Below are 25211 nucleotides of genomic sequence, written 5' to 3'. Positions count from 1 at the left end.
TTTTGGGTCACATGGCATGTGGGTGGTAAAGACATAAAAGAATGCAGGTTTTTGATTCCAGAATGGAATGTTTTTCCTAAACTATTCTGACCCCTTCACAAGCCCCAAGGGTGTTTCTTATGGTTTCCATATTGAGGATTTATCCATGCATGACATGAAGCAAGACAAAGACAGGGGTGGCTTGTGCCTATTGAAGGCCCCGTGGTCTAGGAGAGCACGTTGGAATAGAAGCTGAAGCTCTCCACCATGGTCTTGGAGTCACTGCGAGAGGAGTCATTGGAGGTCTGGTCCAGGGATGAGGGCATGACCTTGGGGCCTTCCTCCAGGTCTTCCTCATGGGCCCCCACCACTGTGGAGACTGTGGTCTCCAGGCGGCTGACTTTATACACGCTGCCCTGGGTCTGGAGGTACCTAGTGGATTTCATTTCAAGCCCCTCATAGTCGCCAGCACTGATGAAAGGGCAGCACCGAAAGGCATGCTTGAAGCCCAGACGGAACCTGGAGAGAGACCAGAAGGAGAAGTAATCCTTGAGTATGGCCTGCTTTCAGAGGGCATTCCCACCATTGTTGTAGCTCTTTAATAGGTGGACATACCCAAATGGGACAGTGTGTTATTATTATTTTTTAATTAAATGACAGCTGGAGATGCTAAGGGCAAAAAGATTCAAAGGTCAGTCATCATGGTCAACTCCAGGACTAGAACCCAAGTTCACGTGAAATGCGTGTCTGTATAGGGGGTGGCTTTTGAAATATGCTGCCTCCACTGATTTGGAGTCAGCTGGTTTTGGGTCAGTTCAACAGCAATGAAAACACTCAACAAGTGTTCACTATATGCACAATACTCAGTCCTTTCCTTCAAGTAGCCCACTGACTTTCTGCCAATAATGTCCCTTCAGTGTGACTCAGTTTCCCTGTTTTTTAAGCAGGGAGAATCAGCTTTTACTTAAAGACATGCTGGGAGGTTTAACCTATACATGTTTAGGCAGGTTGTGAGGCTCTTAGAAGAAAGATAACTGTGAGTTAGACAAACAAGACCATTTGGACAAGTCCCAGGGAATATCTGTCCCTGAATTCATGGTACCTGAGTGTCTCATTCATAGAAGGCATCTTATAGGCTGATAACTGTTGGCTATAAATGTGACAAGCCTTTTATCCCTCCCCCTCCTTTTTCTACCTCCTTTTTTATACAGAGGCTGAGGTGGTGCTCCAGATGACTGGGCTGCCACCATGGTATCCCAGCTCCCTCTTGGGGACTCTGCACACAGTGGTGAATTCCCTATTGCTGATCACCAATCTGGATGGCTCTCCCTTCTCTTACTTGTCTGAGGTTGGCTTCCACTTCAGGGAGGTGTCTCCAGGCCCTTTGGCCAAGTAAAGGCAGAATTAGGCCTTTGAGGCTCTGACTTTTTTTTGCTTACCCTGTCTTGCTGGAAGTACTGGAAGAAACTGGACAAAGCTGCCCAGATTTTATGATGGGATGGGAAGAGGAACATGAGAGACCAGAGGAGGGAAAATGTGCATTGTGGTGGATAATATTCTAGTGGCATCAATCTGTCTCTCTCTCTTGCTCTCATTATCACTCTCTGACTCATTCACTCTCTGACTCTCTTGCTATTTGATTCTCTGTCTTTCTCTGTCTGCATGCACAGCCCTCTGTGCATGGGATCCATAGAGCAGATTGAGCAATTCATGAACTTGATCAAGCTTGCAACCTGCTTTATATGCATTAATCACAGAGGTTTTTTATCTGCCCCTGTACCCCATCCTCTACTACTGACTTAGTAACCAGTGTTTAAAAGTTAGAAGATTTCACATAAAAATATGGATTTCTGGTTCCTCTGGGAAAAGAAAAAACGTCTCCTCAAGGCTTGTATTCTTGCATGGCGACAAGAAGACCATTTGTCTTTGCAGTCCCCAAGTAGCCAACATAAATGAGCAAAGTCGGCTATGAAACAAGAGGGAGTGGTGCGGACTACAGAAAACTAATCATCACACAGTTCAGTCAGCAGGGATTGAACAGTGTGATGATTAGCATATTGTCCTGGAGAGAGTATGGACGGTGGGATTCTTACCTGTCATTGAGGCAGCAGTAGATGATGGGGTTGTACATGGTAGAGCTCATAGCCAGCCACATGATGGCCAAGTAAACCTGCTGAATAAACTTCTCCAGGTAGAGATCAGGGTTGATGTAAGGCAGGAGGAAGAAGATGTGGAAGGGCAACCAGCAGATGGCAAAGGTGCATACAACAACAATCATCATCTTAACCACCTGGCAAGAGGGTGAGAGAGGTGAGACCACCAGCACATCCCCTCTTTCTCATGGTTATTTTCTCTGTTATCCTGCTCCCTTACTGTGCACAATGTGATATAATAATACTTTCCAGGTGGAGGAAGGAGTATTTATGTGTGGTACCAAAGGACTTTGGTTATGTCAGTGATTTTCAGAGGGTGGCCCCAGGACCAGCAACATAATCATCACTTGAGAACTTGTCAGAAATGCAAATTCTTGGACCCCATTCCAGGCTAACTAAATCAGGAATTTTGAGTGTGGGACCCAGAATTCAGTCTTTGGAAAGCCCTTCAGATTATTCTGATGTGTACTCATGTTTGAGAATTATTGTGTTTACCGTACTTCTGGGCAATGACTGGAGAATCCAAGGGAGACTAGATTAATGAGCAAAGGGGAATGGGTGTTCAGGAGGAAAAGATCCAGGAATGGAGAGGAAACAGCAGAGGGAAAGGGGCTGTGAGACAGAGCAGGCTTCTAGCCTTGAAGACTCAGGAGGAGGGAAAGAGAAGAGGTGGGATTCAGAGAGCTGTAGCAAGGGAGTGTCAGATGTTTAAAGGGGGTATTCATAAAATGGTTTTATGAGTACTGGGTGATATAACCCATTCCATTTTATTCCCAAGAAATCTTCAGAGAAAAAATGACCTAGAAGAGGTGTGGCCAAGATAGTGGAGTAGGAAGACGCTGAGCTCACCTCCTACCATGGGCACACCAAAATTGCAACTAGTTACAGAGCAACTATCTATAAGAATGACCTGGAGACTAGCAGAAAAGATTTTTTTGAAATAAAGATATAAATAAGGAATCACAATAAGATGGGTAGGAGGGGCGGAGATGCAGTATAGTCAAAACCCATACTTCTGGGGAGGTGACCCACAAATGGAGGGATAATCACAATTGCAGAGTTCCTCCCCAATGAGCAAGAGGTCTGAGTCCTACATAAGCTTTCCCAGCTAGGGGGTCCTGCACTGGGAAGGCAAACCCCAAGAATCTCTGTCTTTTAAGGTCAGCAGGGCTTGCACACAGGAGGGCTAGAGGGCTGTAGGAAACAGAGATCCTGCTCTTAAAGAGTGCACAAAAAATCTCACATGCTCTGAATCTCAGCACAGAGGCAGTGATTTGAAAGAAGCCTGAGTCACACCCATTTTCTGTCCTTGAAGAGCCTCCTGGAGAGGCAGGAGGCAATTGGGACCATCCCTGGGGAGAAAAACACTGGTGGAAGCCATTTTGGGGAGCTCATTCTACCAAGAGGACCCTGGCTTTTGCAAATGTCATTCTGGAGTTCTCCTTCTAGCCTGTTAGCTCTGGGAGGTTACCCACCCACCAGTGGTCTGGTACCAGCCCCAGGGCCCTCATAGGCCCAGAGCCAGGTGCCCCAGGATTTGGCCCTGTGTACCAGTGGGCCAACAGTCACCACACAAAGCAGAGTCTGGCAGTGAACTGGGCTGGGGTCCAGCCTCACCTATCAGTATGCCCACAGTAGTCAGCCCCACCACAAGAGAAAGGCCCACACACCACACATAGAGGGCACCCCTAGAGCATATAGCTCTGCTGATCAGATGGGAGGGTGCTGCTGGGGCTCACAGGACAGCTCCAACACAAGGCCACTTCTCCAAGATCAGAACATATAGCAAACTTAGCTAATGCATAGAAATAAGCACAGTGAAATAAATATACACAATTTGAGGAGACAGAGGAATATGTTCTCAACAAAGGAACAAGACAAAACCTAAGAAAAAGAACTAAATGAGATGGAGATAAGCCTTCTACTTGAACAAGAGTTCAAAGTAATGATCATAAAGATGCTTAATGAACTCAACAGAAGAAGGGATAAACACAATGTGAATTTAAATAGAGTTAGAAAATATAAAGAAGAACCAAACAGAGCTGAAGAATACAATACTTGAAATAAAAAATTCACTAGAATGAGTCAAAAGCAGATTAGGTGACACAGAGGAGTGAATCAACAAACTGGAAGACACCCAAGCTGAACAAAAAATTAAAAAAGAAAATAATTAACAAAAAATGAGTGTAATTTAAGAGAGCTCTGGGACAACCAAAGTGTACTAATATTAGCATCAGAAGGGTCCCAGAAGGCTAAGAGACAGAGAAAGGGTCAAAGAACTTATTTGAAGGGATAATAGCTGAAAAGTTTCCTAATCTGAGAAAGGAAACAGACATCTAGGTCCAAGAAGCACAAAGAGTCCCACACAAGATGAACCCAAAGCAGTCCACATCAAGACGCATTATATTAAAGAGCCATATATTTAAGATAAAGAGAGACTATTAAGAGCAGCAAGAGAAAACAAGTAGTTACATACACAGGAACTCCCATAAGATTGTCAGCTGACTTTTCAGTAGAAACTTTGCAGGCCAGAATTGAGTGGCAACATATATTCAAAGTGATGAAAGAATAAGACATACAACCAAGAATACTCTATCTGGTAAGGCTATCATTCAGATTTGAAGGAGAGATAAAAACTTTAAGACAAGAAACAACTAAAAAATTCAGCACCACTAAACTGGCTTAACAAGAACTGTTAAACGGACTTCTCTAAGGGGAAAAGAAAAGACCACAACCAGAAATATGAAAATTATGAAGGAAAAATCTCATTAGTTAAGGCAAACATACAAATAAAGGTAGCAGATCAACCACTTATAAAGCTAGTAGGAAGATTAAAAGACAAAAGTAGTAAAATCATCTATATCCACAATAAGTAGTTAAGGGATACACAAAATGAAAAGATGTAAAATATGATGTCAAAACCATTAAATGTGGGGGGGCAAGTAAAAATGAAGGGTGGTTAGAATGTGTTTGGACTTTAGTGATCACTACCTTAAAAATAGTCACATGTATGTATATATAATTTGCTATATATAAACCTCATGGTAACTGCAAACCAAAAGAATCTCTAATAAATACACATGAAAAAAATAGAAAGAAATCCAAACATAACATCAGACATTAAATCACAAAGGAAGAGAGCAAAAGAAGAAAGAAGAAAAAAGAACTACAAAACAACCAGAAAACAATTAACAAAATGGCAATAAGTACATTAGAGATCAATATAACTGATGAACATGGATGCAAAATCCTCAACAAAATATTAGCAAACCAAATTCAACAATACATCAAAAGGATCATATACCACAATGGAGTGAAATTTATGTCTGGGATGCAAGGATGGTTCAACGTCAGCAAATTAGTCAATGTGTTACACCACACTAACAAAGTGAAGAATAAAAATCATATGATGATCTTCATAGATGCAGAAAAAAACTTTTGACAAAATTCAATATCCATTTATGATAAAAACTCTCAACACACTGGGTATAGAGGGAACATACCTCAACATATAAAGGCCATATGTGACAAACCCATAGTTAACATTATACTCATCAGTGAAAAGGTAAAAGCATTTCCTCTAAGGTCAGGAACAAGACAAGGTTGCCCACTCTCACCCCTTTTATTCTATGTAGTATTTGAAGCAATCAGACAAGAAAAAGAAATAAAAGATATCTAAATTCAAAAGGAAGAAGTCAAGCTTTCACTGTTTGCAGATGACAGGATACTATATATTGAATATCCTAAAGACATCACCAAAAAATCATTAAAACTAATTAACAAATTCAGTAAAGTTGCAGGATACAAAATTAATATACAGAAATCTGTTGCATTTCTGTATACTGATAATGAACTATCAGAAGGAAAAATTAAGAAAACAATCCCATTTTCAATTTTATCAAAAAGAATAAAAACCTAAGAATAAACATCTAACCAAGGAGATAGAAGACTTATACTTGGAAAACTATAAGACATTGATAAAATAAATTGAAGAAGACACAAGCAAAAACCAAGATATAGAATGCTCACAGATGGAAGAATTTATATTGTTAAAATAACCATACTACCCAAGGCAACATACAGATTAAATGCAATCTATCAAAATACCAAAATCAGGGTTTCCTGGAGCTTTTACTCTCAATGTTACCCACAGCAGGCTTCCAGAAATTCATTAATCATGTCAGGCTTTCCTACTGCAGCACTAGTTCTTGTGGAAGTTTCAGCTTGTGGTTTTCTGCTCAGGTGCAGTTATTCTCCAATTCTTGAAAATGTTCTCCACGTTGGAAAAGCCTCATGATCCTTTGGAAATCTATGCAAAATCTGATGTCTCAAGACTGATGTGGCCACTGGAGAGTAAGACATATGACCTAATCATCACAGGCAAGTGGAATGTCTTCTCTGCAATATGAAAGGGAATCTAGGTGAGAGCACTGGAATCACAACTAACTGCTGAACAATCATCAACAGGAAGACACTGGAACTCACCAAAGAAGATACTCCACATCCAAGGAAGAAGGAGAAGCCAGAATGAGATGGTAGGAGGGGAACAATCATGATAGAATCAAATCCCATAGCCACTGGGTAGGTGACTCACAAAAATGGAGAACAATTATACCACAGAAGTCCACCCACTGGGGTGAAGGTTCTGAGCCCCACATCAGGCTTCCCAATGTGGGGGTCTGGCAATGGAAGGAGGAATCCCCAGAGAATCAGACTTTGAAGCCCAGCAGGATTTGATTTCAGGACTTTGACAGGACAGGGGAAGCAGAGACTACACACTTGGAAGGCATACACAGAGTGGTGTGTGCACCAGGATCCAGGGGGAAGGATCAGAGACCCCATAGGGGACTGAACCAGACCTACCTCCTAGTGTTGGAGGATCTCCTGCAGAGGCAGGGAGCATCTGTGGCTCATCATGGGGACATGGACACTGGCAGCAGAAGTTCTGGGAAGTATTCATTGGTGTAAGCCCTCCTGGAATCCACCATTAGCCCCACCAAAGAGCCTGTGGGCTCTAGCACTGGGTCACCTGAGGCCAAATAACCAACAGGGAGGGAACTCAGCCCCTCCCATCAGCAGACAAGTGGATTAAAGCTTTACTGAGCTCTTCCCATCAGAGCAACACCCAGCTCTACCACCACCAGTCCCTCCCATTAGGAAGCTTACACAAGCCTCTTAGGTACCCTCATCCACCAGAGGGAAGACAGTAGAAGCAAGAAGAACTACAATCCTGCAGCCTGCAGAACAAAAACCATAATCACAGAAAGACAGACAAAATGAAAAAGCAGAGGACTATGTATCAGAAGAAGCAACAAGATAAGACCCCAGAAAAACAACTAAATGAAGTGGAGATAGGCAACCTTCTAGAAAAAGAATTCAGAATAATGATAGTGAAGATGATCTAGGACCTTGGAAAAAGAATGGAGGAAAAGATTGAGAAGATGCAAGAAATGTTTGACAAAGACCTAGAAGAATTAAAGAAAAAACAGAGATGAAAAAAGAATAACTGAAATGAAAAATACACTAGAAGGAATCAGTAGCAGAATAACTGAGGCATAAGAATGGATAAGTGACCTGGAAGAGAGAATGGTGGAAATCACTGTGTCAGGACAGAATAAAGAAAAAAGAATGAAAAGAAATGAAGACAGCCTGAGACCTCTGGGACAACATTAAATGCATCAACATTCACATTGGGGTCTCAGAAGAAGAAGAGAGAAAGAAAGGACCCAAGAAAATATTTGAAGAGATTTAGTTGAAAACTTCCATAATGGGAAAGGAAATAGCCACCCAAGTCTATGAAGTACAGAGAGTCCCAGGCAGGATAAACCCAAGGAGAAACATGTCAAGACACATAGTAATCAAATTGACAAAAATTAAAGACCAAGAAAAATTATTAAAAGTGATATGGGAAAAATGACACATATAACATACATGGGAACTCCCATAATGTTAATAGCTGATTTCTCAGCAGAAACTCTGGAAGTCAGAAGGGAGTGGGATGATATATTTAAAGTGATGAAAGGGAAGAAACTACAACCAGAATACTCTGCTCAGCAAGGATCTCATTTAGATTTGACTAAGAAATCAAAAGCTTTACAGAAAAGCAAAAGCTAAGAGAATTCAGCACCACCAAACCAGCTTTACAAAGAGAAGAAAAGGACCGACAAAAACAAACACAAAACAATTAAGAAAATGGTAATATGAACATACATATCTATAATTACCTTAAATGTGAATAGATTAAATGCTCCAACCAAAAGAAATAGACCAGCTGAATGGATACAAAAATAAGACGTGTATACATGCTGTCTATAAGAGACCCACTTCAGACCTAGGGACACATACAGACTGAAAGTGAGGGGACGGAAAAAGATATTCCATGCAAATGGAAATCAAAAGAAAGTTGGAGTGGCAATACTTATATCAGATAAAATAGATTTTAAAATAAAAAATGTTGCAAGAGATAAGGAAGGACACTATATAATGATGAAGGGATCAATCCAAGAAGAAGATACAACAATTTTAAATATATATGCACCCAACATAGGAGCACTTCAATACATAAGGCAAATGCTAACAGCTATAAAAGAGGAAATAGACAGTAACACAGTAATAGTGGGGGACTTTAACACCCCACTTACACCAATGGACAGATCATCCAGACAGAAAGTTAATAAGGAAACACAAGCTTTAAATGACACAATAGGCCAGATAAATTTAATTGATATTTATTTATAAGACATTCCACCCAAAAGTGGCAGAATACAACTTCTTCTAAAGTGTACATGGAACATTCTCTGAGACAGATCACATCTTGAGTCACAAATCAAGCCTCAGCAAATTTAAGAAAATTGAAATCATATCAAGCATCTTTTCCAGCCACAACTCTATGAGATTAGAAATCAATTACAGGAAAAAAACTGTAAAAAACAGAAACACATGGAGGCTAAAAAATATGCTACTAAATAACCGAGAGATCACTGAAGAAATCAAAGAGGAAATCAGAAAAGACAAATGACAATGAAATCACGATGATCCAAAACATATGGGGCACAGCAAAAGCAGTTCAAAGAGGGAAGTTTATAGCAATACAATTCTCCCTCAGGAAACAAGAAAAATCTCAAATAAACAATCTAATCTTACACCTAAAGGAACTAGAGAAAGAAGCACAAACAAAACCCAAAGTTAGTAGAAGGAAAGAAACCATAAGTATCAAAAATAAATGCAATAGAAACAAAGAAAATAATAGCAAAGATCAATAAAACTAAAAGCTGGTTCTTTGAGAAGGTAAACAAAATTGATAAACCCTCAGCCAGACTCATCAAGAAAAAGAGGGAGAGGACTCAAATCAGTAAAATTAGAAATGAAAGAGAAGTTACAACAGACACTGCAGAAACACAAACCATCATAAGAAATTACTACAAGCAATTATATGCCAATAAAATCGAGAACCTGGAGGAAAGAGACAAATTCTTAGAAAGGTATAACCTTTCAAGACTGAACCAGGAAGAAATGGAAAATATGAACAGACCAATCACAAGTAATGAAATTGAAATAGTGACTCAAAATCTTCCAACAAATGAAAGTTCAGGACTAGATGCCTTCACAGTTGAATCCTATCAAACGTTTAGAGAAGAGCTAACACCCATCCTTCTCAAACTCTTTCAAAAAACTGCAGAGGAAGGAAACTCCCAAACTCATTCTATGAGGCAACCATCACTCTGATACCAAAACCAGACAAAGATGTCACAAAAAGAGAAAATTACAGACCAATATCACTGATGAATATAGATGTAACAATCCTCAAGAAATGCTAGCAAACAGAATCCAACAACAGATTAAAAGGGTCATACATCATGATCAAGTGGGATTTTTCCCAAGAATGCAAGGATTCTTCAATATATCCAAATCAATCAATGCGATACACCATATTAACAAACTGAAGAATAAAAACCATATGATCATCTCAATAGAGACAGAAAAAGCTTTTGACAAAATTCAACACTCATTTGTAATAAAAAAATCTCAAGAAAGTGGACATAGAGGGAAACTGCCTCAACATAATAAAGACCATATATGACAAACCCACATCATTCTCAATGGTGAAAAACTGAAAGCATTTCCTCTAAGATCAGGGACAAGACAAGAATGCCCACTCTTGCCACTGTTATTCAACACAGTTTTGGAAGTCCTAGCCATGGCAATTGGAGAAGAAAAAGAAATAAAACGAATCCAAATTGGAAAAGAAGAAGTAAAACTGTCACTGTTTGCATATGACATGAAACTACACATAGATAATCCTAAAGATGCCACCAGAAAACTACTAGAGCTAATCAATGAATTTGGTAAAGTTGCAGGATACAAAATCAATACACAGAAATCTCTTGCATTCTTATACACTAACAATGAAAGATCAGAAAGGGAAATTAAAGAAAGAATCCAATTCACCACTGCAATAAAATGAGTAAAATACCTAGGAATAAACCTGCTAAGGAAGTAAAAGACCTGTATTCAGAAACTATAGACACTAATGGAAGAAATCAAAGATGACACAAACAGATGGAGAGATATATCATGTTCCTGGATTGGAAGAATAAATATTGTGAAAATAACTATACTACCCAAAGCAACCTACAGATTCAATGCAATCCCTATCAAATTAGCAAGGACATCTTTCACAAAACTAGAACAAAAATTATTAAAATTTGTATGGAGACACAAAAGACCCTGAATAGCCAAAGCAATCTTGAGAAAAAAAAGCAGAGCTGGAGGAATCAGGCTCCCTGACTTCACACTATACTACAAAGCTACAGTAATCATGACAGTATGTTACTGGCACAAAAACAGAAATACAGATCAATGGAACAGGATAGAAAGCCCAGAGATAAACCCAAGCACTTGAGGTCAACTAACCTATGACACAGGAGGCAAGAGTACACAATGGAGAAAAGATAGTCTCTTCAATAAGTGGTGCTGAGAAAACTGGACAGCTAGATGTAAAAGAATGAATTTAGAATACTCCCTAACACCATAGACAAAAATAAACTCAAAATGGTTTAAAGACCTAAATGTAAGACCAGACATTATAAAACTCTTGGAGGAAAGCATGGGAAGAACACTCTTTGACATAAATCACAGCAAGATCTTTCTTGACCCACCTCCTAGAATAATGGAAATAAAAACAAAAATATACAAATGGGACCTAATGAAACTTAAAAGCTTTTGCACAGCAGAGGAAACTATAAACAAGATGAAAACACAACCCTCAGAATGAGAGAAAATATTTGCAAATGAATCAACTGACAAAGTATTAATCTCCAAAATGTATAAACAGTTCATTCAGCTCAATACCAAAAACAAAACAAAACAAAACAAAACAAAAAAACCAACCAAACAAAAAACAAGCAACACAATCATAAACTGGGCAAAAGACCTAAATAGACCTTTCTCCAAAGAAGACATACAGATGGCCAAGAGGCACATGAAAAACTGCTGAATATCACTAATTATTAGAGAAATGCAAATCAAAACTGCAATGAGGTATCACCTCACACCAATCAGAATGGGCATCATGAGGAAATCTACAAACAGTAAATGCTGGAGGGGGTGTGGAGAAAAGGAAACCCTCTTACACTGTTGGTGGGAATGTAAATTGATGTAGCCACCTTGGAAAACAATATGGAGGTTCCATAAAAAACTAAAAATACAATTACCATATGACCCAGAATTCCCACTACTGGGCATATATCTGGATGAAACCATAATTCAAAAAGACACATGTACCCCAATGTTCATTGCAGCACTGTTTACAATAGCCAGGTCATGGAAGCAACCTAAATGTCCATCGACAGAGGAATGGATAAAGAAGTTGTGGTACATATATGCAATGGAATATTACTCAGCCATACAAAGAAACAAAATTGGTTCATTTGTAGAGATGTGGATGGACCTAGAGACTGTCATACAGAGTGAGGTAAGTCAGAAAGAGAAAAACAGATATCGCACATAAATGCATATATGTGGAATCTAGAAAAATGGTACAGATGAACGAGTTTGCAAGGCAGAAATAGAGACAGAGATGTAGAGAACAAATGTATAGACACGAAGAGGGAGAAAGCAGGCGGTTGGGGGGGTGAACTGAGAGATTAGAATTGACCTATATACAGTAATATATATAAAATAGATAACTAATAAAAATAAATTTAAAAAATACCAAAGGCAATTTCATAGAATTACAACAAATAATTCTAAAATTTATATGGAAACACAAAAGACCCCAAATAGCCATAACAATCTTGAGAAAGAAGAAAGCTGGAGGTATTATTCTCCTGATTTCAAAAAATATACTAAAAGCTTCAGTAATCAAAACAGTATGTTACTGGCACAAAACAGACACAGAGCTCAAAAGAATAGAATAGAGATCCCAGAAATCAACCCACACTCATATGGTCAATTAATCTATGACAAAGGAGGCAAGAATATACAATGGGGAAAAGACAGCCTCTTCAAAGAACCATGTTGGGAAAAGTTGACTATAACATGCAAAAAAAAATCAAACTGGATTACATTCTCATAGCATATATAAAAATAAATTCAAACTGGATTAAAAACTTAAATGGAAGACCTGAAACCATAAAACTTCTAGAAGAAAACATAGGAAGCATCCTTTTTGACACTGGTCTTAGCATTTTTTTTTAAATTTGTCGCCTCAGGCAAGGGAAACAAAAGCAAAAATGAACAAATGAGACTACATCAAAGTGAAAAGCTTTTGCACAGTGAAGGAAACTATAAACAAAACAAAAAGGCAGCCTACTGAATATTTGCAAAGAATATATCTGATAGGGCATTAATATCCAAAATATACAAAGAACTCATGTACCTCAACAGCAAAAAAACCCAAACGACTACATTAAAAAATGGGCAGGGACCTGAATAGAAGTTTTTCCAAAGAAGTCTTACAGATGGCCAAAAGACACATGTAAATTTGCCCAACAGCACTAATCAACAGGGAACTGCAAACCAAAACCACGAGATATTACCTCACATGTGTCAAAATATATCACAAAGACAACAAATAACGAGAATTGGGAAGGATGAGGAAAAATGTGAACCCTTGTAACCTATCGGTGGAAATGTAAATTGGTGCAGCCACTCTGGAAAACAGTATGGAGATTCCTCAACAAATTGAAAATAGAACTACCATATGAATCAGCAATTCAACTCCTGGGTATTTATCTGAAGGAAACTTTGAAAAGATACATGCACCCTGATGTTTATAGCAGCATTATTTACAATAGGCAAGATATAGAAGCAACCTGTGTCCATTGATAGAGGAATGGATATATATATACATATATATGTACACACACACACACACACACACACACACACACACACACAATGGAATGTTACCCAGCCATTAAAAAATGAAATCTCGTCATTTGGGACAACATGGATGTATCTAGAGAGTATTATCCTAAGAGAAAGTCAAATACCACATGATCTCACTTATATGCAGAATCTAAAAAACAAAGAAACAAAACAAAAGCAGACTCATAAAGATGTAGAGAATAAAGGGGTGGTTGCCAGAAAGAAGGGGGATGGGCTGGTGAGTGAAACTGGAGAAGGGGATTAAGGGGTACAAAACTTAAGCAAGTTATGGGGATGTAATAAGCAGCATAAGGAATATGGCCAATAATATTTTAATAACTTTGTATGGGGACAGATGGTTACCACAATTATTGTGGTGACAGTGGATGCAAATGTCAAATCATTATATAATACACTTGAAACTAACATACTATTATGTCAATGGTATTTCAATAAAAAAGAAAAGCCATCTAGCATCCATACAATGAAATATTATGCAAAGAGGTACCAAAAGAGAAAAAAAAAAAGATCTTTCTATATTGAAAATTTTGTGGATATTGTTAAGTTTAAAAATGAGAGGAAGAACAGTGAGTAATTGCTATTTGTGTAAAAAAAAATATATATTTATTTGGCTTATAAATGCATTACGACATCTGAAAGGATTAATAACAACTGTGGTTACCAGTGCGTGTGTGTGTATGTGGGCGTGGGTGTGTGTGTGGGTATGTGTGTATGCACATACACATTTGGGAACTGTATAGATGGAGGACCTAGAAAGGCGGGAGCCTTTTCACAGTAAGACTCAATATATTTTTTGACTTTTAATTTTCAAATAACTTAAGACTCCCAAGAAGTTTCAAAAATAGGACAGAGAGTTCCCAGGTACCCATCACACAGCTTCTCCCAATGACATCATCTTATAACTATACCACATGATCAAAATCAGGAAACCCATGATAGAGCAGTACTAATAACCAAACTACAGACTGTATTTGGATTTTGCCAGTTTTTACATGCACTTTTTTGGTGTATAGTTCTGTGAAATTTTATCATATGTAGAGATAAGTGAAAAAACCCATAGCAATCAGGATACAGAACTGCTCCATCATCACAAAGAAACTCACTCATGCTATTTCTTTGTAGGCAGATTCTTCCCCCAGTACTAATCCTGGCAACTCCTAGTCTGTTCTCTATCATTATAATTTTGTTTTAGTACTTTTTGATGTTTGAACCAAGTGAATGTGTTATTTTGTCAAATTTTAATAATAAAAGAGAACTGACTTCATACTTTTGTAGTTAAAAATGCGTATTTGTGTTTTAATGACTTGACAGTTTTTCAATTAGTCTTAAGGCATGAGTGAGGTGGCTTATGCCTGTACAGGCAGGACTAGGTTACAAATACACTGAAGAAAGACCTCTTCCCTCCCCTCCCCTTTCCTCCCCTCCCTTCTACTGCTCCCCGGACCCAGGGATGTTTTGTGCTCGCTGCCTCTGGGACTCCTGAGGCTCTGGGGCTCATATGCTTGCCAGTCTGTCACCTATGCCAGGGTGGGTTAAGTGCTGCCTGCCCTTTGCTCACCTTGCGCTTGGCAGAGACTTGCTCGTGGTAACGGTCAGAGGAGTCCCCAGGGATCTCGCTGGCCCACAGCGTGATGCCCACTACAGTGTACGCGTAACCTATGACCAGCAGGGGGAGGAAGTAGATCAGCACCGTCACACAGATGTGGTACCTGCAATAAGGTGGATGGGAGGGGTCAGTTCAAGAAATAATAGGGTCGGTCAAGCCTTGACAGTTACCTTTCTCATCACTTGCCATTAATAAGCTTTGATGATAAGGCTAGCCACCTGCATTGTATGGATGGGTGTTAATGGATAAAATCAAGAAAGCAAATCTCTTCAACGTATGTTTTTCTTTCTTTCTTTCTTTTTTTCATTTTATTTATTTATTTTTTTGAGGTACACCAAGTTCAATAATCTGTACAACATATGTTTTTCTTGTGGAGTTTTTCCATTATGGAGATTCCTGTTCAGAATGAAAAGAGACGAATAAACATTGATGAGAGGGAACTGAATTTGTTGTATATCTATGGCAATTTTAGTTAATGTTAAGTTCAATATTGCTTACTTCTCCCTCCAAAAAATGCAAACTTAGGCTGCATTAATGGAAGTATATTCTCTAGAATATAGGAGGTGATTGTACCACTCAATTCATACTTGTCAGATTTAAACTTAGGGTCAGTGTTGGTGCAGGGACATAAACCAACTAGTACATTCAGATGAGAACCATCATGATGGTTAATGAGACAATCTATCCTAAATGACAAATGGATTCATGGATATAAACATAATTATCTTGGAGAGAGATAAGACTTATCCTAGAATTAGGATCAGTAGGTGAGAGCCACAAAGTTTAAGCTACTTTTAAGCCTAGTCCTTAAATATATATCTCCAGATGGAAGCTGTCTGGGTCTCTGAGTTACCATTTGGAGGACAGTTACCAAATGATTCGAGTCTAACTGGAACATGAGCAAGAAACAAACTTTGCAGTGTTAAACCACAGATTTTGAGGTTTCTTACAACAGCACAACTTATCCTATTCTGTTTAAGATGAGAATCACTGTAATTTGGGCAGTTAAATAAATTATTTGAATTTTGAGAAAAAAATATTTTTTCTCAGAGGGTCCTTGGCATGTCTAGCTAGTTATATGCCTTTTCCCCTTGATGTGAGTTTAGTGTAAAGGCTCAGCATTCCTAATAGTAATAATAATAATGAGAATAGGTAATATTTTGGGTGGTATACTCTAGGTCACTGTGTTAATAATAACATTAATGATAGTATTAATAGCAGAACTGGAAGTTAGATTTTATTGCGTGAAGAGCACAGTGCCAAGCACTTTACTGGCATTATTTTCTTTAATCCTCAAAGCAAATGATTGGGTAGAGACTATCATAATCCCAGTTTGTAGATGAAGAAACCAAAGTTTAGAATTTAATTAACTTTCCTAAATTCACAGCTGGTAGAATGAGGAGCTGAAATTAGGATGCAAGACTGTGATCCCAGAGCCAGCTTCTTGTCACTGGAGAAAAGTCACCCAATGATATTTTCTTCTGCCATTTATGCTTATTTTCTGCAATAATTTTTTTCCAAAAAAGGAAAACCCACTTACTCACTCAATTTCTCCTTTATCAATAGTTTGTTTTCAATCACTTCTTTGTAAAACCCCACAGTTTTACCACTTATTCTGTTTCCTCTGAATACTAAAATTTGCAACTTGAAGAAACTTGAAGAATTCTTAAAGTAACAAGCCACAGATTCAGCAAAGCAGGGTGTTGAGTGCAAGCTGTTCTGTGCAGACAGGCTGTTCTAGTTTCAGCAGGCTTTCAAGGTTCACTTTGATTGTCTCCTACTCTGGGAGAATTCTTGGGAGGCTCTGAGTTCTCCAGTCACCACAGCAGTGACTGCATACTGGTTTCCTAACTAATCTCAGCCCCTCTTTCTGATTTCTGTATAGATACTGCTTGAAATCAAAGCATTTGGAGACTGGTGACAGGGAGACCCTGGGAGCCCACAGGTTGCACCTACTTCTTCTATCTGTAAGAACAGCCCCCACTTTTGAAGACCAATACTCACTTGGTGATAAAAACATGTTAGCTGAGTTTTGTGGGGCCTTTGCCTCAGAGCATTGAGCATCTGTGTTGGGGTCAGGGATGTGATGGGAGAATACTGCAGTCAAGTCACAGATGCTCCTTACCTTGGACCAGTGGTTCTCAAACTTAAACCAGCCTCAGAATCACCTAGAGGCCTTGTACAAACATAGAGGCCTGGACCCCATCCTGGGCCCCACTCAGTTTCCAGCTTAGCAGGTCTGAGGTAAGTCCGAGAATCTGCATTTATAACAAGTTCCCAGGTGATGCTGCTGGTTCTGGTTCAGACTTTGAGAAACACTGTCTTAGATCAGTGGTTCTCAAGCTCAGAATCACATGACACTCATCGGGGAGATTTTAAAACGACCAGTGTCCAGAGATACTCATGTAATTGCTCATGAGTATGGGAGCAGAAAACCACAGTTTAGAAAATTCCCCAACCCATTCTGGAATATGACAAGCATTGAGAATCACATTTTCAGATCCAAGGCCTATAAGCCTGTTGGAACTACTACATTGTTGTTTGAGACTTAATGATATCACTAAAGTGTATATTAACCATATTTTCTAGTTTCTGTATCTGATGCTTTGATATCTCGGGTATTGCTGATAATCTAGGAGGGACTTCCTGTCCAGGGCTAGCTAACTCCTAGGGATAACCCCTGCTAGTGTATCTTCATATGCAAATTAAACAACCCAAGTCCCCTACCCACCATCTGTCTACTTTCTTGGGGCTGTTATACTGCAGGACACTATCCCCCTGCCCTAATCACCCTAGGGCCACCTCAGACACCTATGGGCAGCCCCTACACTGGAGCCCACTGAAATGATTCAAACAAGACAATCCTAGGCCTGTTTACCCTGCCTCATCGGTTCCTTCCCTCAAAAACATAGAAAAAGGCTTTCCTGCAGTTTGCCCATGCTCTCTGCCTGTGATCCTTTGTGGGATGGCATGCCCCTTTCTTTTGGGAACTATGAGTAATAAACTATCTTTTTAATGGAAATCATGTCCTGATCTGTTGGGCTCACTATACCTGAATAAAAAAATAAAATCTGTACTTTAAAACAAAGTGCTCGTTGGAAAATCACAGATCAGACCATTAGGAAAATGCTAAGCTGTATCAGTAAACATAATTTATCAACCTTTTTTTTTTAAGAAGGAAAAATTATTTTGTTATTCACTTGCGAGCAATTAAAAAGTATGGACTTAATTCCAACTGAGTTATAGACAGTTCCATGCTCTAACAGGGAAAATTAAGAGTAACATAGGAATATGACCCAGCAATTCTACTTCTAGATACATACCCAGAATTGAATGTGGGGACTCAAACAAATACTTGTAAACCAATGTTCATAGCAGCATGATTCACAATAGCCAAAAGGTGGAAACAATACAAATGCCCTCATTAGATGAATGGATAATCAAAATGTAGTGTATATATATATATAAAATGGAATATTGTTTAGCCTTAAAAAAAATGAAGTTCTGATACATGCTACAACATGGATGAACCTTACAAACATTATGCTAAGTGAATAAGCCAGACACAAAAGGAGAAATATTGTATGATTCCACTTACATAAAACATTTAGAATAGGCAAATTGATAGAGACAGAAAATAGAACAGAGGTTACCAGGGGCTGGGATATGGGGATGGGAGTTATTGTTTAATAGGTATGGAATCTGGGATGATAAGATGTTCTTGGAATGGATAGTGGTGACGGTTGCACAACATTATAAATGTAAATGATAAATTTTACATTATGAGTATTTTATCACATGTAAATGTCATACATACATATATATTATAAAATATAATAAAAAGCCATAAGAACATTTAATCTTAGCTGGGGTCCTCAGTCTCCAGGTTTGCAGCCTTTTACTCTCTTCAGGTACTCCTCAACAATCTTGCTTTCTAAAATAATAAAAATCCTCCAATGTGATCAAAAGGTAAGTAAATCTTGCTTAGATAAACTCCTTTCACAAAGAAATTGCAAATGCTCAATCTAATGACTGTTATCAAAAATTCTAAATAAATGTAGCTCAAATGAATGAAATTTAATCACTAGAAAATATGAAAATAAACATATTTCCTCTATCTTGACACCTTCTTGGAGAAGTTTTACCATATTCTCGCAGCTGATTGGAGATAAAGCTGCATTTTAATATTTTGCCAAAATCATTATTTTAGGGAACTGGTCAATAGGACCTAGAACAGAACTGATCAATAGAACCTAGTATAGTATAGAACCTAGTATAATCTATTTTGTACAGCCTCATGGGTTTTTTGGGGGGGAGCTCTTGAATATGATAGTCAGCTCTCAGAACAAATATCTGCCTTGGGAGAAGAGATCAGGGATCAGGGATGTGCCAAATGTGAGCCAGAGAAAGTCATCAGGAATGACTGCAATAGACTGTGACAGAAAGGGCCTCTTGGTTCCCATATGACGAGATAGTTGAGATATGTGCACTGATTTTTTTTTTTGTTTTTTATTCTTTTTAAAAATTGAGGCGTAGTTGATTTATAATACATGTTTCAGTACAACATAGTGATTCACAATTTTAGAGGCTATACTCCATTTATAGTTATTATAAAATATTGACTATATCCCCTGTTCTGTTCAATATAACCTTATAGCTTATTTATTTTATACATAGAGTTTGTACCTCTTAATCCCATACTCCTGTCTTGCCCCTCCACCCTTGCCTCTCACCACTGGTAAGCACTAGTTTGTCACTATATCTGTGACTCTGTTTCTTTTTTGTTATATTCATTAGTTTGTTTTATTTTTTTAGATTCCACATATAAGTGATAACATACAGTATTTGTCTTTCTCTGTCTGACTTATTTCACTAAGTACCCTACAAGTCCATCCATGTTGTTGCAAGTGGCAAAATTTCATTCTTTTTTTATGGCTGAGTAGTATTTCATTGTATCAATATTTATATACCACATCTTTATTTATTCATCTGGTGATGGACACTAAGGTTCTTCCATAGCTTAGCTATTGTCAATTATGCTGCTGTGAACATTGGGATGCATGTATCCTTTGAGTTAGATTTTTTGTATATATATCCAGGAGTGGAATTGCTGGGTCATATGTTAATTCTATTTTTCGTTTTTTGAGGAACCTCCATTCTGCTTTCCATAGTGGGTGCACCAATTTACATTCCCACCAACAGTGTAGGAGCATTCCCTTTCTCCACAACCTTGCTGACATTTGTTATTTGTAGGCTTTTTAATGGTAGCCATTCTGACAGGTGTGAGGTGATATCTCATTGTGGTTTTGATTTGCATTTCTCTGATGATTAGTGATGTTAAGCATGTGCTTGTTAGCCATCTGTATGTCTTCTTTGGAAATATGTCAATTCAGGTCTTCTGTTCATTTTTTAATTGAGTTTTTTCTTGATATTGAGTTGTATGAACTGTTCATAATTTTGGATATTAAATCCTATTGGTTATATTATTTGTAAATATTTTCTCTCATTCAGTAGTTTATAATTTCATTTTGTCCATGGTTTCCATTGCAGTACAAAAGCTTTTAAGTTTAATTAGGTCCCATTTGTTTATTTTTGCTTGTATTTCTTTTGCCTTAGGAGACAGATCAAAAAAAATACTGCTGTGATTTATGTCAAAAAGTGTTCTGCCCATGTTTTCTTTTAGGAGTTTTATGGTTTCCAGCCTTATATTTAGGTCTTTACCCCTAATATCATTTTCTGACATGTAGTTGTCCAATTTTCTCAGTATCACTTATTGAAGATACTTTTTCCAATTGTAAATTCTTGCCTCATTTGTCATAGATTAATTGACCATAAGTGTGTGGGATTATTTCTGGGCTCTCAATTCTGTTCCATTGATCTATCTGTCTGTTTCTGTGCCAGTACCATACTGTTTTGATTATTGTAGCTTTGTAGTATAGTCTGATGTCAGAGAGCATGATTCCTCCAACTCTCTTCTTTCTCAAGATTGTTTTGGATATTTGGGGTCTTTTGTGTTTCCATACAAACTTTAAAATTATTTGTTCTAGTTCTGTGAAAAAATTATCCCAGCATTCTTTTGATTTCCATTTGCATGGAATACTTTTTTCCATCCCCTCATTTTCACTCTATATCTTTAGATCTGAGGTGAGTCTACAAGGTGAGTCTCTTGTAGGCAGCATTATACACAGGTCTTGTTTTATATTCATTCAGCCACTCCATGTCTTTTGATAGGAGCATTTAGTCCATTTACATTTAAAGCAATTTTTGATATGTACTTTCTTACTGATATTTTGTTTATTGTTTTGGGGGTTGTTTTTATAGTTCTTTTTATTCCTTTTTTCTTTTTTTTCTCTTCTACCATGATTTGATGACTATCTTTAGTGTTATGTTGGGATTCCTTTCTCTTTTGTGTATCTATTATAGATTTTTTTTTGTGATTACCATAAAGTTTATATATATCTACATATCTATATCTATATCTATATCTATATATTATTGTTTGAAGTTGCTGACCCCTTAATTGCAAACACTTTTTAACAGCCCTGCATTTGTATACTCCTCTTTTGTCAATTACTGTTTTTGACATCATATTTTACATCTAATTATTTTGGGTATCCCTTAACTGCTTATTATGGATATAGGTGATTTTATTACTTCTGTTTTATAATCTCCCTACTAGATTTATGCATGGACCATTTCCTAACTTTACTGTATATTTACCTTTACTAATGAGCTTTTTCCTTTCACAATTTTCATGTTTCTAGTTGTGGTCTTTCTTTTTTTTTTTACTTAGGAAAGTCTCTGCAGCATTTCTAGTAAAGCTGGTTTGGTTGCTGAACTCATTTATCTTTTGCTTGTTTGTAAAATTTTTGACCTCTCCATTAAATCTGAAGGAGAGCCTTGCTGGGTACTGTAATTTTGGTTGTAGGCTTTTCCTCTTTTATCATTTTAAATACATCATGCCACTCCCTCCTGGCCTGCAGAGTTTCTGCTGAAAAGTCAGCTGATGGCCTTATGGGAGTTTCCTTGTATGTTATTTGTTGCTTTTCCCTTGCTGCTTTTAATATTCTCTCTTTATCTTTAATTTTTGTCATTTCAATTAAAATGTGTCTTGGTGTGTTCCTCTTTGGGTTAATCCTGTATGGGACTCTTTGTGTTTCCTGGACTTGGGTGACTGTTTCCTTTCCCAGGTTAGGGAATTTTTCAGCTTTTATGTTTTCAATTATGTTCTCAGCCCCTTCTTCTGTCTCTCTTCTCCAGAATCTCTATAATGCAAATACTAGTGCACTTGGTGTTGCTTCAGAGGTCTCTTAAAATGGCCCTCATTTCTTTACATTTTCTTTCTTTCTGTTCAGTGGTAGTGATTTCCACTACACTGTCTTCCAGTTCACTGATTCATTACTCTGTATCATTTAGTTTTATTGTTGATTCCTTCTTGTGTATTTTTCACTTCAGTTATTGTATTCTTCATCTCTGTTTGGCTGTTTTTTATATTTCCTAACTCTTTGTTAAAAACTTCTAACTTCTTGCTTTGTGCATCTATTCTTCTCCTGGGTTCATTACCCTGAACTCTTTCTTGGCTAGAGTGCATATCTTCAGTTCACTTAGCTTCTCTTCTGGGATTTTATCTTGTTCCTTCATTTGGAACAAGTTCCTCGGTTGCCTTATTTTGCCTAACTTGCTATTTTTAATTTCTATGTATCTGGTAGTTTGGTTACATTTCCTGACCATGGAAAGGTGGCATTTTATAGGGGATGTCCTGTGTGCCTTGGCAGTACACTCTCCTCTCATCAGCAGAGCTGTATGCCCCCTTATGTGGGCTTTGTGAGTTCTTCTCTTGTGGCAGGTTTACTACTGTGGGTGGTCTGGTAGTGTTGGTTGGCCCCTGGTCTGATTGGTTGCCAGGCCCTGCCTTGTGAAGGCTGCTGGCCACTAATGGGTGAGGCTGGGTTACAAGGCAGTTGGCTTCAGAACCCCAGGGGGAACCAGGGCTAGTGCTGACTCACTGGTGGATGGAGCTTGGGTCCAGGACACCCCAGGGTTGTTGCCTGCACACTGGTGGGCAGAGCTGGGTCCTGGGATCTAACTGCAAGACCCAGGGGTCCCAGAGCTTGTGTCAGACTGTTGGTGGGTGGGTCCAGTTCCTGACATAGTTGGCTGTTGGGTTGGGGGTGTCCCAAAGCTTTTGTTGGCCTATTAGTGGGTAGGGCCTGGGTTCAGCCAGACCCAGGACAGGTGCTGGCCTGGTGGTAAGTGGGCTAGGTCTTCAGTCTATGGGGTTGCAGTTGTCCTATGGCTGGTGTTCACCCACTGGTGGGTGAGGCTGGTCCTGAGGAGACCATGCTCACTGGTGGGCAAAGCTGGGGCCCAGCTAGTTCCAGGGCAGGATCTGGCCTGCTATCATGTGGACTGAGTCCTCAGGCTATGGGGCTGTGAATGTTCTGTGGTTCATGTCCACCTGCTGGTGGGTGGAGCTCATGTCAAGGCTAGAGTAGGGTGGGTGGGGCCAGGGATTCTGGGGCAGAGATCTGCCCACTTGTGGGTGAAGCTGAGTCCTGACGCCTCTGAGTACAAGGCCCTGGGGGCCCCGGTTCTCATGCTTGCACCCCGGTGTGTGGGGCCAGGCCTTGGGCCTTTTGGTGGGCAGAATGTGTCCAGCAGTGGCTGTGGGCTCAGGGGATTTAAGGCAGCCTGATATAAGTGGGGTGTTAAAGTCCCCTACTATTATTGTATTGCCAATTTCTTCTTTTATGTCTGTTAATATTTGCTTTATATATTTAGGTGGTCCTGTATTGGGTGCATATATGTTGATGTGTGTAATACCCTCTTCTTGTATTGATCCCTTTATCACTATATAATGCCCTTATTTGTCTTTTGTTATGGGATTTGTTTTAAATACTATTTTGTCTGACATGAGTATTGCTATCTGCTTCCTTGTCATTTCCATTTGAATGAAATATCTTTTTCCATCCCCTTAATTTCATTCTGTGTGTCTTTGGTTCTGCAGTGTATCTCTTGTAAGCAGCATACAGATGGGTCTTGCTTTTTTTTCTATATCCATTCAGCTATTCTATGTCTTTTGATTGGAGCATTCATTCCATTGACACAAAGTAATTATTGATAGGTATGTACTTATGTACATTTTATTTCTCATTTTCAAGTTGTTTTTGTACTTTTTCCCTGTTGTTTTCTTCTTCTTTTAGTCTCTCCACTTGTGGTTTGATGATTTCCTTAGTGGTATGCCTGTCTTTCTTTCTCTCTTGTTTTTGTGTATCTACTGTAGCTTTTTGATTTATGGTTACCATGGGGTTCATATATGTTCGCTTATAACTATATCTATTTGTTTTAAGCAGGCAGTCCTTCAAGTTCAAACATATTCTAAAATATTGACATTTTTTATTCCCTTCCCCCATACTTTGTGTTTTTGATGTCATATTTTACACCTTTATATTTATCTATTTACTGATTATTCCAGTTATACTTGATTTTACACTTGCTTATCCTCTAATCTTTGTATGAGCTTATTTAAGTTGTTGATCCTCAGTGTTTGTTATATATTTGCCTTTACAGGTGGGATTTTCCCCTTTCCTACGGATTCTTCATGTTGTAGCCTTTTCTTTTCCACTTAGAGAAAACCTTTTAACATTTATTTTAGGGAAGGTTTAGTATTGATCAACTCTTTTAATTTTTGCTTATCTGAGAAGTTCTTTATCTCTTCTATTTTAAATGATAATCTTTTGGGGTAGATTATCCTAGGTTGCAGGCTTTTCCATTTCAGTACTTTAAATATATCATGCTACTCCCTTCTGGCCTGCATAGCTTCTGCAGAAAAAGTAGTTGTTAGCCTTTTGGGGGTTCCCTTGTATGTGATTCTTTATTTTTATTTTGATACCATTAGAATTCTCTCTTTAATTTTGCCATTTTAATTATATGTCTTGATGTGGGTCTATTTAAATTCATCTTCTTTGGGATCCTCTGTGCTTCCTGTACCTAGATATCTATTTCCTTCTTCAGGCTTGAGAAGTTTTCAGCTGTAATTTCATTAAATAGATTTTTAACCTCCTTCTCTCTCTCTCCTCCTT

At 38.4% G+C, this 25211-nt stretch overlaps 1 protein-coding gene across 1 annotated transcript in view; it reads right to left on the bottom strand.

Annotated features, from left to right (window-relative positions):
* Window positions 1–206: 206 nt before the first annotated feature.
* Window positions 207–25211, bottom strand: part of TACR1 (tachykinin receptor 1) — a 207403-nt gene continuing 182398 nt past the window's right edge. The window contains exons 3-5 of the mRNA XM_057740415.1: window positions 15082–15232; window positions 2073–2269; window positions 207–498 (exon numbers count right to left, since the gene is read on the bottom strand). Coding sequence (XP_057596398.1) covers window positions 207–498; window positions 2073–2269; window positions 15082–15232 — 640 coding nt within the window. The remainder of the gene's footprint in view (window positions 499–2072; window positions 2270–15081; window positions 15233–25211) is intronic.

Source organism: Hippopotamus amphibius, chromosome 7, assembly GCF_030028045.1.
Source record: "Hippopotamus amphibius kiboko isolate mHipAmp2 chromosome 7, mHipAmp2.hap2, whole genome shotgun sequence".
In the NCBI taxonomy this organism is placed as follows: Eukaryota; Metazoa; Chordata; class Mammalia; order Artiodactyla; family Hippopotamidae; genus Hippopotamus; species Hippopotamus amphibius.
Note: the sequence above shows the minus strand (reverse complement) of the source record. Positions and strands in the feature narration are given on the sequence as shown.